The sequence below is a fragment of the Sphaerodactylus townsendi genome, linkage group LG01, assembly GCF_021028975.2.
Source record: "Sphaerodactylus townsendi isolate TG3544 linkage group LG01, MPM_Stown_v2.3, whole genome shotgun sequence".
Taxonomy (NCBI): domain Eukaryota; kingdom Metazoa; phylum Chordata; class Lepidosauria; order Squamata; family Sphaerodactylidae; genus Sphaerodactylus; species Sphaerodactylus townsendi.
The window spans coordinates 20,721,395-20,733,920 of NC_059425.1; the positions used below are offsets into that span (position 1 = coordinate 20,721,395).

General features: G+C 47.1%; 1 protein-coding gene across 5 annotated transcripts in view; it reads right to left on the reverse strand.

Annotated features, from left to right (window-relative positions):
• Positions 1 to 4,425: 4,425 nt before the first annotated feature.
• The window catches only part of SEMA4A (semaphorin 4A), a 108,051-nt gene continuing 99,950 nt past the window's right edge, over positions 4,426 to 12,526 (reverse strand). For all 5 annotated transcript variants that reach the window (XM_048512983.1, XM_048512993.1, XM_048513003.1 and 2 more), the window contains 3 exons: positions 12,068 to 12,228; positions 10,526 to 10,644; positions 4,426 to 8,820 (listed from right to left, as the gene is read on the reverse strand). In XM_048512983.1, coding sequence (XP_048368940.1) covers positions 8,120 to 8,820; positions 10,526 to 10,644; positions 12,068 to 12,228 — 981 coding nt within the window. In that variant the 3' untranslated portion in view covers positions 4,426 to 8,119. The remainder of the gene's footprint in view (positions 8,821 to 10,525; positions 10,645 to 12,067; positions 12,229 to 12,526) is intronic.

Genomic DNA, 12,526 nt, shown 5'->3' on the forward strand with positions numbered 1-12,526 from the left:
TGGGGCGGGGAAGGCAAAGCTGCGCGCGCACAGGGAGGAAAGGCGAACGTTGGGCACTAGAGGAGGAAGTGAGAAGCCCACGGGGCCCTATTTCCGGGCTGACAACCGGGTTTCCTCTCCGTCAGACCCGATGCGAAGTTGTAGGGAGGACTCGACATAGAGATAGTAGGACGGCCGCACTTGTAATCATAGAGAACTGCCTCCTAGAGTGCGTCTCAATATTAAAGTATTGAATTCCGTTTCCGCCGTGCAATATTCCCGTTGACTGAGGGGGTCTCCTGGTCTATCGAGGGCCGGCTGTACACATTTTTCTTTTTCTCTGTGGCCTTCGGTTTTGTTTGCTCTCTGAGCCCCACACCCCGAATGCGCCAAGTGGATCAGGTTGAAAAAGGCGCGTAAGTCGTGTTACATTTTTTTCCCGTCTGAAGACTTCGTTCTTTCCAGGATATCTCCCCGTGTCTACCCCTATGCATGTGTTTGTGGGGCGGGGGTTCCTCCTATTTTTTTTATTGAGGTGCACTGCCTCTGGTCAGGGAGGCTCCATTATACTATCTGCATTGGCTTAATTCGGGAATATAACGAATAACTAAAATAGAAATTTTGTGGTACTTTAAAGGCTACCAACATTAAACCTCATAGTTCCGGCCAGGGGGTTGGATCTTTTATGGTTGTCTGAAAGGGTTGCCAACCTCCAGGTAGAACCTGGAGATCTAGCATTGCTACTGCAGAGATCAGTTTCCCTGGATGAAATCGCTGCATCGGAGGGTGGATCCTGCAGAGCCCCCCCCCCCCTTCCTTAAACTCTACCCTCTATATAGGCTGCATTCCAAAATCTCCAAAAATTTCCCAACGTAATTGGTCATGCCTCTGAAGATGTCATCACAGATGCAGTCAAAACTTCAGGGGCTAAAACTGCTAGACCATGGTCACACAGTCTGGAAAAACCCACAATAAAGGCAAGACTTAATCCAATCTAAAGATGTAAGATTTCCAGAAATTTGGTAGCCGGGAGGTAGTGGCATGGTTCCTGTAAATTTCGGGGGAAATCAGCAATATTTATTTCTTATTGAAATTATATTGTCGCTTTGACAACATAAACTGTATTGTTCAGAATGTTCATAATGTAACATATAAAATGTGTTTATGTGCATGTTTATGGGATTTGCAAGTGCGAACACCTTTGTTTTCTACAAGATATTATACCCAGCATTAAAGAGATAGTTTTACACCGCTGTTCCCTCTACTGTTGTAATCTTTGCCATATGAGAGGTTGGAAAAATAAAAGTTGAAATTAGAAAGCAAATTCTGTAGTAACCGAAATACTTCATACTGTTTGGACTGAAAGAGCAGAGCGACACTTACTTGTTCGGCTTTTTCTTTTTTCGGCTTGCTGCAGCTTGATTGTTTATCCATTTCCAAGACAAGAACAGCGTCCTTGGAGGCTGAAGACTTCCAGATAATTTGGCAGATGGATGGATCTGGGCGATAAGCCAATTGAGAAGGGTAACAACTGAGGGAGGCCTAAGACAGGAAACCAGTTTTCAGAGAGTAGCCGCACTGGCCTGCATCTTAGAGACAAACAAGATTGTGGGGCACAACCTCAGAGGTGGAGCTACCAGGGGGCTGGGGTATGTGTGATACACTGGGTGCGCACTGGGGGGCGGAAAATCTCCCGCGGCGGCCCACCCCCACTTACCTTTGTAAAACAGTGCAGGCTGGAGAAGCGGCCTGTTCCCTTCAGGCTGCAAACGGCCTGGTGGGAACTACACTTCCCAGGAGACCTTCCAAAGTGTCGTTCCCACCAGACCATTTTCAGCCTGAAGGGAACAGGCTGCTTCTGCAGCCTGCACTAAGGTAAGTGGGGGCGGGGGCAGGGCACCACGGTGGGGGGACACAGAGTGCGCACCGGGCACACTCTGGCCCAGCTACACCTCTGTTCAACCTTCCAAGAATCAAAGCTCTCTTCATCAGAAGGAATGAGAGTCTTTAGTCTATGTGCTCTATTTCTATTTTGTTGTTCACCTCCCTGAGCCCTTTGGGGGGAGGGCGGTATATAAATATAACCAATAAATAAAAGAAAAGGCTCATGATACACTTTCATTAAGCTCTGCCTGGGATGCCAGTCAGGGGAGATAATAGTGGCCTTGGTGGATCTAATGGTCTGGTTCATTATAAGGCAACCTCATGCAGCGAGTGACACACTTTGGGGTAATTCTGAAAAGATAACATCATCATTGCCAGGAGTCCAGTGACAATTTAAAGACTAACCAACTTTATTCCAGAATAAGTCAAAACTTACTTCATCAGATGCATGAAGTGTTCATCCATAAGGGATATACACTGTTTACTAACTGCTGCGGGCAGCAAGGCAGGAGAAAGGAGAAATTTTAGAGGCCTGATGAAAACATGATGTGGTCAGAAGAATAATTGATCCACTCAGGACAGGTGAGGACCACTCTCAGCTGTAGAGATCAAATCTGTTGTAGGAAATGTGAAGGGTGAAACATGAGTGAGAAATGCCACCTCCTTTTTCAGGCCAGGGATGGGAGAAGCAGTACTGAACTTCTTGATGCCAGGGAGGGACAGGTCTGGAATGTGCTTCAAAGGAAGCAGCCCTTACAAAATGACGCTGGAGCACATGGGTGTTTGCGGAAAGTAGAGACCCCTGGCACAGTGCCCAAGTTCAGCCCTAATGAGGACAATGAGCAGACCGACTTCTAAGCAGGTTAACAGCCTCCTCTCTATTCCCCCTCCTGTATATCCTTCTCATGAGGGCAAGTGGAAAATGGGAACAGAAAAACTTGGGTCTTCAGTTTTTCTCCAAGACCTCAAACCTACTGGAAGAATATAAGGGGGAGGTCACTCACTAATTCTTGCCCAAGTAGGTCATCCAAACACAGATGTTTAATAGACTTCGGAGTTGAGGGTGAATATGCAAATCAAGGTCAGGGCTCTTTCTGAGTCTTCCTGTTCGTCTTTTGTACTCCTTCTGATTTTCTTCATAATTACTGTATTGCTTCTTTCCTCTCTCTATCATTAAAGTCCCCAGTTTCACATTATAATTTGCCTCTTGGCGTGACTTCACTTGATAATTATCCAGTTTTATATGCACTGTTATATATACTCCGCCCAGGGAATGGCAGCTTGCTGAGGCTGCTGAGAATTCTCAGCTACAGATCCCAAACCCCTCCTACCTCAGAACACAGAGCCCCAGTGGGACAGAGAGCAGTACTTAAATTGCTTCTAAGGTGAAGTGTGGGTATGTTCAAAGGAGTAGTGACAACCAACAAATGTGCTAGACCACACAGACACACTCCTCCCCACCAAGCCAATTTGGAGTTTTAGCATTGTTAGGAATTCCTGCCATGCTTGTGGTAGCTGAGCATGTTTATAACGATCCTGAGAAACAGTAAGCATGACAACTGGGTTGCTGGATTTCAGGCTTTGCCGCACGGGGGGCCTCGTTCTTTGGGGGACAGGCTGGAATTCCAGGGCTGTCAGCTAGCCCACCTGGTGTGCGCCATTTGTGGGCACAGTTTGTCATGAACCACTCAGATACATTTTACGTGCAGTGCACAGTTGAGGACTAAATGGGGGTGAATGCTCCATTTCTTCAGCTGATTATTGGCTCTGCACACATTCTGAGGCAGTATGATAACAGGTTCTGTTGGGTTTTCTGGGCTGTGTGGCCGTGGTCTGGTGGATCTTGTTCCTAACGTTTCGCCTGCATCTGTGGCTGGCATCTTCAGCGGTGTATCATGGAGGTGTATCACTAGATACAGTGTGTAACAGACTTCTCTCTGTGATACAGTCTGGAAAACCCACCAGAACAGTTGAATCTGGCTGTGAAAGCCTTTGACAATACATAGTATGACAACAGTTGCTAATGGTGGATGAGAGTACTATTATTTCTGCTATTCAGCATCACATGACCAGGTCCCATCCCAAATGTCTTAGGAGTTTGTTAGGTACAGCACCTGAAAACCCTGCATGGCAGTAACCTTGAAATATCTGATGTGAGCTGGGGGGAACCCAAGGAGGGGCAGAGTTGGGTGACTGGAGCACCAACCCTGCGGGAAGGGGGGGCGGTTATATCAACCACTATTTTGTCTAATTTCCCATTCTAAAAGCAAGATCTAATTATTTAAATGGAAGGTGTGGTCATATTAATTTTTTTAAAAGGTTCTCAGGTGGAGGATCAATCAGGAGGAGAGATTGATCAATTGGTACAACTCTAGTTATAGCCTTTCACTATGAAGATGACTGACTCTGAAACCCAAGACCTGACAACTTGAAATGAACATGGAAAAGACAACTTAACAACTGCCTCCAACTGTTTCCTACCCCTTAAGGAATGGCTGAAGAAAATGTTGAAAACCCAAGCCAGGAGTCTTCTGCTTAAATTCAAATGCAATAATCAGATTGTCGTAATAACATCACATTTTTTAATAAAAATAGCATGTATAAACGCAACAAAGATTTACATCTTTAAAAAAAATGTATAAACACAACGTGGAATGAAAAGATCAAAACACCAAACTGGTGTAAATTTGTCGATCTCCAATAAAAGGGAAAATGAAGCTGGAAACATTTTCCCCCCAAGAGAGTTGAAAGGTGGCGTTATTGTTTCTAGTCCAAGACACAGGGGAGATTATTTCTGTGTGTGTGCGAGTGGGTATTCTATAGGAAATAAAACTTCTCTCAAGTAATTTGCAACTCAAACTAGTTTTCGTCTCCACTTTGGGGCAACTACTTTGGTTGAAATCAGCTGAACTGCGGATAGCAGGATCACGATGCCCTCCCCCTTGCCAAATTTGCTTTTCTAAGGGGGAGGGGCATAAATCATTTATTGGTTCAGGGTCCATGGCCCCTTGATAAGGATTTATCAAATATTAAAGCTTAAATTGGATTACACAAACATCTGTGCCTCAGATGGGATACAATGCCCTTTGGGCAACAGGGGAGTGCCCCCCCGTAGTAGTGGCTTGGAAGAACATTTGCGTGAAGAATAAAGCACAGAAGAATTCTCACTGCAACAAGTTTCAGAGGGTAGCTGGATTGGTCTGCAGTAGAACAGTTAGATCTGAGTCCAGTAGCAGCTTATAGAACAGGAAGATTTCCGGGGTATCTGATGAAGGCAGCTTTAATTCTCAAAAGCTCCTACCTTGATAATCCTGTTGGTGTCACTGGACTCAAATCCAACTGTTCCACTGGAACAAGATTCCCAAATAAAGCCACAAAACCTAGTGAAGTTACAGATCGTCACTTGTTTGACTTGAATTAAACCGATTTCCTAGGATTTGTATTTTTTTTTGCAACTCACAGAATTCCAGTGATACAACCTGTTGATACAAATAATAACCCACTAGAATAGTTGTCCCCCCCGCCTTCCTCTTGGAAGAAACAACAATCTAAATCACAGTTCGAGAACACTTCTCTCACACAAACACGCATGCACACAAACCCACACAGGCTGCTCAGACCCAGTAATGGGGGACCCCCCCCCCCCCAGTTTGTTTTCACACAAAGCTCTGGGTGCAAAGTTGTTTCGAGTATACACTTACAAAGGTTAACATATAAACATGACAAACGTGCTTGCAGTGGGAGGAGGACGACCCAGACTCGGCTGCCGACAAAGGCTCTTTCCAAAGACCTTGGGAAGATGCTTGCCAGTGGACTCCCCCCACCGCCCGTGTGGCGGGCCCTGGGCCAGTGATGCCAGTTCCTGAGGCCAGCCCTATCTGTAAAGCAGAAACATAAACGCAACCCTGCATGCCCTCTTCTGTCCCTCTCTATGCAAAAGCCCACGAAATGGACTCGAGCTCGGCTACCGAGCCATAGCCAGATTATTGAGTCCACAGCATTTGCCCGCTCCAATGACTTTCTGGGCTTTCAGAATCTCTGACCCAAATCAACATGTCTGTGGAACCAATGAAAAACCAAGCCCTTTCAACCATAAATACTGTCTTGACGTAACCACCTCCCAAGTGGTTTCCATGGCCAGAACAAGCCTAGAAATCAAACGTGTGTGTGTATGTGTGTGTGTGCGTGCGTGCGTGTGTGTGTGTTTTTAACAGTCAAGGTCCCTGATTCAGGGGAAAGTGCCAAGGCGAACAAACTGCAGCTCTAATAAAATTGTTTAAAAAGTTGTGGTTTCCCGTTTCGCTCGCTAGAGGTCAGAAGCGCTACATGGGCACGGAATAATTTTTCCATCTCGGAGAAACGCAGCTGTTAATGAGAAAGAGGTGGGAGGGAAACTCTCGGCTTTCTCCTAACCTGGAGCAAGACGAGAAAGGCCCAGCCCCCATCCTGGTGGAACAACCTCCCCTTTGAGTATGTTTGGTGTTGGTTCAGAAAGTGTACACAGGCCAAGAGAAGGGCATGCTGGGTAAAAAAGATAAGACTGCTGTCTCAACTGTTATCAAGAACTCGGGATGTCCTTCACTCTCTGGCTGTACACATTTTGTCCCACACACTTCTTAGATCCCATGCAAGCTGGCAAGGTGAACACATAATGTTCTGATTTGCAGACAGGGGTTCGAATCCAATTTATGCCATGGACACCCTAGCCTTGGTCTAAATGCTTCCGAACACCCCATGTCCACACATATCAGAGGTGACCCAGTGAGCTTCACAGCAGAACAGAAATTTGAACCCAGGTCTTGTGCTCTTACGATGCATTCGGTCTCAACTACAGCCTTGCATATGCAAAGATTCTGTAAGGCTGCAGGGGAAACAAATCTGTAGACTGCAGCGCTTCCAGACAATCTCATTTTCTAATCCAAACACAACTTCACTTTCTCTTCCTTGTGGCAGCAAAGAGATATAAAATCCCAGAAGCCAAAAGGAAGGTGGCTGAACAGGATATCCAGTGGTTTGGGGGACAGAGAGCATTCTGGCCCCTGCTTAGCTCCTTTCCACAAAACCACAATAATTTATGCAAAAATAGTAAAAATATTGGAATAAATTGTGCAAAAATAAGAGGAAAAAATATGCTACTGTAGAAGAATCCAGATTTTTCTTTCTTGGTGCTTGAATTTTCCTGAATTTTCCTTTCTTCTTTTTTGCATGAAATACACACGAATCAGTTGTAACCCAGCCTTTTAGGTCAAACAGACCTCTAAGTGGGGAGTCAAATTCACAGGGAGGCATGCCCACTTGCTTGTGGAGATGCCTCAATCTTCCCTCCCCATTTGGGGTCAGCAAGCACAGATAACCCTGTCTGGAACCCTGCCATTTCACAATATCCCAGGACGACAAAAAGAGGGCCCCTATTTGGCCAGCTCCATCTGCTGGGTGCCACCATACAGCAACCTCGCTTGCAGATAAGGTGATACATGGCGCACCCTTTGAGCAGGTCTTGCTCTCCCTGGCTCAGATGTCAGCCTGTCTCTCACTCTGCCAGCCTCAGCAGTGCCCCAAATTTGCCTCAGGATAGGTCTGCCTCTGATCCCCACTCATGGAGCAAACACCACGGCTGCACTGGTCTCTTATACAGTAAGGCTGTGCTTGTATTTTACCATTAAGTTTATCACCCCCTCATTTAAACCCACTGCTTTATGCCCCCCCCATCCCTTTATTTTTTGGCAGTGTTCCCCATAGACCTGTCTCGTTTATCACAAAACCTCAAAACCGTCTAGTTTTCTAGTAGAACCCACAAGGCCTTGACCCCTGCTTCCCACACCTCTCCAAACCCAACGGGGCCCAGGAGATGAGAGGTGAGGAGGGTGCCTGTTTGTCCCTGATCTCTGTAAACATTTCACATTAGAGGTTTATGAATTCAGCTACCAGCGACCCTGTGGAGACGTCACAATGAAAATGCTGGGGTCCAGTACCATATCGATGGAGGAAGGGCAGATGGAGGGGGAACCCCCAAGACCTGCGAACGTTAAGGATTTCCGCCAGCCCCTTGGTGCCAGTTTTCCAGGGCTGCGTGGCATCGTACAGACAAGACGAGAAAAACTGAATTCAGAGGTAATTCCTTGTTTTCCGATGGTATTTTCAGTTGCTGCCATAGAAATGGATAGAGGCCGAGAATTCTTTTTCAGGTTGCCTGTGAGCCCGAGGCGATGGCTTGAAAGGTCTGCTCCCGGGAACAGCCAGCAGGGGGCGAGCTAAATCAAGCCAGGTTCCCGCCCGCCGCCACGGCCTTTTTGGAGTCGTCCCCATTCAGCAGGGAGGAGTTCAAGCGGTTGTTGTCGAGATCGATCACTTGAAAAGAAGCCTCCTCGGGCTGCACACAGCAGGGTTTGGCACCATTCGTGGCCACTTCTTGCTGGGGGCCCTGCATCTGATATTCGTTGCCTTGTGGGGCACTCTGGCTGTTGCTCAGGAGGGCCTGCTGTTGTCCAGGAGCTCTGCCGCCTTCGGGGGCATTGGACCCCTGAACTTTGTTCTTGGCTTTCAGCCGGTCGTGGTAAGTGAAGAAAGCGAAAGCCGCTGCGATAGCTAAGGTCATCGACAGAAGTATAGTCACAGTCACAAACTGGACCCAGTAAGAATTCCGCTTGCCCGCTGGCATGGCCCGGTGCGGCAGGCCCTCCTCGGCGATGCCGTCTTTGTCGCTGTGGCCCAGAATGCCGGGGTACTTCGGGGTGAGCACACGGTACCTGGCCACTACCTGCTGGTACCCGTTCTCATTGGACAAGCACTCGTACGTGCCAAGGGAGGCCTTCTGGACAATAACGACCAGGTTTTTGTCATCTTCCATGACCAGCCCTTCTGCCTTTTCCCCCGTTGGATAGTTCCACGTGTAATTGGCCAGGGCGGAAGCATGAGGGCAGGACAACCGTACCATCGAGTTCAACGAAGAGGTCAAAGCTGAAATGAAACACAAGGAGCTGCAATTTCGTAGAGGAATCAACATGCCCAAGTCTTTACTGGACCTCTCCCTGGATTATGGCGTAGTTAATGACCCGATCTACTTTCAGACATGAGAGCCGGGCTTGAGAAATTGCTTTTACGCTAGACACTTAGTCTGCATTTTCATCTGAACTATGGTGAAGAAGAAGAGTTTGGATTTATATCCCCCCTCTCTGTCCTGTAAGGAGACTGAAAGGGGCTTACAATCTCCTCCCCCCCCACAACAAACACCCTGTGAGGTGGGGGCTGACAGAGCTCGGAAGAACTGTGACTAGCCCAAGGTCACCCAGCTGGCGTGTGTTGGAGTGTACAGGCTAATCTGAATTTCCCAGGTAAGCCTCCATAGCTCAAGTGGCAGAGTGGGGAATCAAACCCAGTTCTCCAGATTAGGGTGCACCTGCTCTTAACCACTACACCACGCTGGTGGTACTTTAATGTGCTTTTGCCCAATACTGTCATGTGCCTCATCCCCCTTCCACATTCATCCTGGAAATTTACTTCAGTACTATCCTTCCTGAAAGATCATCATACCCATGTTTTGATGCAAAGGTGTGGATTTCTGGTAATGCATAAACCTGCCATCCAGCACCATTTCCCTCATTGTCTTTTTAATTGCTTTAATCAAGAGCTGATGCATCAATGCAGAGTTCTAACGCTTAGAGCAATAGACCCATGACTGTTTTTTTGGAAAAACAGGCAAAACGTTTGCCAACAGCAGGCACGTTGAGATACTGCAGGCAATATCCCCAACGTGGAGATTCGTTGCCAGTGGAAATATGCCTCTGCTGTCACAGCAGCAGTAAGAGCAGAACGCAGAATCATTCAATTCAGAAGCAACTGAATCCCCCACTGTTCTGTTTTCTTTTGAACCAGGGGTCTGCAACCTGTGGCTCTCCAGATGTTCATGGACTACAATTCCCATCAGTCCCTGCCATGCTGGCGGGGGCTGATGGGATTTGCAGTTTATGAACATCTGGAGAGCCACAGTTGCAGACCCATTTTAAACGGTCCATTTTGATAGTTTCCAAAATCCAGTTTGACACAATGTTAATCTTTTACATCAGTGTTTTTTAATTTCATTTATATCCTGCCCTTGCTCAAGAAATCTTAAAGGTTTCAGGAAGCCCGATGGATTGACCCAAAAATTTTGGAATGCGGTTTCATGTTTGGCTACCCTCTTTGTGGTTACACGGAATTTTGTCGGCTCTCTTGCCATTTTCCTAAGTCTGCCTCCCAAGAAATCTAAGCAGGCATTTAGCAAGAGGACAACATATTTTAAATGGGGAGGGGGAGAGGGAGGAGTGCTCTTTACTCCAGAGGAAAGTGCTGTCATTAACACAACGGATCCAACCCAACCACTCCAACCTGAGTTCATATCCCTCCTCTCTCACCCATAAGATCGAGAACTGTGGTGGGAGCAGAATCGATAATTGATGGGTGAGGTGTTTAAATTGTATCTGGGTATTTGGTGTACACTGAAATGTTTTAATCTATTAATGTATGAAAGTCGTGCAAGTGATTGTTTTAAATACGTGTTAGCTGCCCTGAGCCCAGCTTTGGCGAGAGAAAATGGGATGTTAAATAAGTTAAGAAAAAAATATTGGGGGGGGGGGACGGACACCCTTATGACAACTAATGAACTCCTGAAAGGCTGACACTGAACTTTTTACAACTCCGTCGTCAGCTTCATTTGGAGACTTCATCAAAGTTCTGAAGCGTTTGGTCTTGTCTTGGCATCCGAGACCGGGATTCCCCTGCTCAACGTCCTGCAGCCAGTTATTCCTGGAAGTGGAGAGGACATAAGGACTGACTTGCAGGATCACAGCACAGATATCACATCCTGCTTCCAACGGCAACGGGCCTGGATCACAGCTCAGCAGCAGAGCAGCTGTTTCGCATCCAGAAGGTCCCAGGTTCAATCTCCCGCAATTCCAGTCAAGGGATTTTCTCCAATTAAGGAGAAAAGAGGCCGATGCATCAGACCCTGGACAGTCACGGCCAATCTGAGCAGACACAGCTGAACTTGATGGACCAATGGCTTAATTCAGTATAAGGGAACTTCATATGTTCATGAAGCAGCAGACTGCCGCTGAACATGGCTGTTCCGTTTAAGCTACCAGGGCTAGTGGCTTTCTTTTGCCCTACTATTAGCATGGGACAGCCAAAAAGACAGTATCGTCACCCTGCAACTGATGAAGAAGAAGAGCTTGGATTCATATCCCCCCTTTCTCTCCTGTATAAAGACTCAATCTCTTTTCCCTTCCCTTCCCCCCCCCCCCCCCCCACAACAAACACCCGGTGAGGTGGGTGGGGCTGAGAGAGCTCCGAGAAGCCGTGACTAGCCCAAGGTCACCCAGCTGGCGTGTGTGGGAGTGCACAAGCTAATCCGGTTCACCAGATAAGTCTCCACAGCTCAAGTGGCAGAGTGGGGAATCAAACCTGGTTCTCCAGATCAGAGTGCACCTGCTCTTAACCACGACACCACGCTGGCGCTCTCGTGATGTAGTGAATTAGATGCTGTTCTGATCTCGTATATCGACGCATGATGCTGACACGTGCCAAGTCAGACCATTTGTCCAAAGCAGCCCTCTGACAAAGAACGGCCTTACTCAACACCTGCCTGGGTTTGAAGCAGAGTCCTTCTCTATACAAAATATGTACACTAAGCAACAGCCCCCTCCGTACTATTTCACTGTTTAAACACCTGATTCTCTGTGTTCTTATGTATCTCTGCAACAGAGACGTGCATGTTAGTCCACGAAAGCTGATAGAATCATAGAGTTGGAAGGGGCCATACAGGCCGTCTAGTCCAGCCCCCTGCTCAATGCAGGATTAGCCTAAGGCATCCCTGACCAGTGTTTGTCCAGCCGCTGCTTAGAGACTGCAAAAGAGCGGGAGCTGACCACCTCTCGAGACAGCTGAATTCCACTGCTGAACGACTCTCACTGTTTAAAAAAATGCCTAATGTCCAGCTAGTACCTTTTCATCTGCAATTTACATCCATTATCACGGGTCCGCTACTCTGGGATCTGTGGCTCCCCTGCAGATAGACCCGCCCTGCACGAAGCTGTCTCCTCCCTTTCTGATTCCTGAATTGCAATTTGAAGTGGTACAGCCCATTCTACTTTTGCAGGGCTCTACCACCTGGTTCTGCTGCATGTGTCAACCAGACCCCCGGAGTTAGCTCAATTCTGCAAATACTCACAGGTCCTCCTCCTGTTGGAATCTAGCACATTTGTTGTGAAATCGGTCCCAGGCACAGTAGGGATCTCGGGCCAGCACACACTCTGCACAGCTTCTGTACATGCTGCAGTTGGCCAGCGATACTTGCAGTATGCCTTTTGAATAGCCCACGTAAAGGATGCCCTAAGGTTGCATGGAGCAAAAAAAGAGAGAATTGATACCTGTATTGCTTAATAAACCCTGTTCAAAGGAGAGCCATAATGCTCGCCAGGTTTAATGTTATGCCTTCTGCCTTGTTACATGGCAGATTTAATAAGCAAGAAAAGGCTAACAGATTGTGCCCATGTAACGATGGCTCAGTTGAATCTCTGGCCCACCAATAACTACAATGTCTCAAATTCAAGGAAATCAGATCCAAGTATGTGAATCTTACTCCTTTACATTTACCCCATCTCCCCGATTTAATTAGATTACACTACTT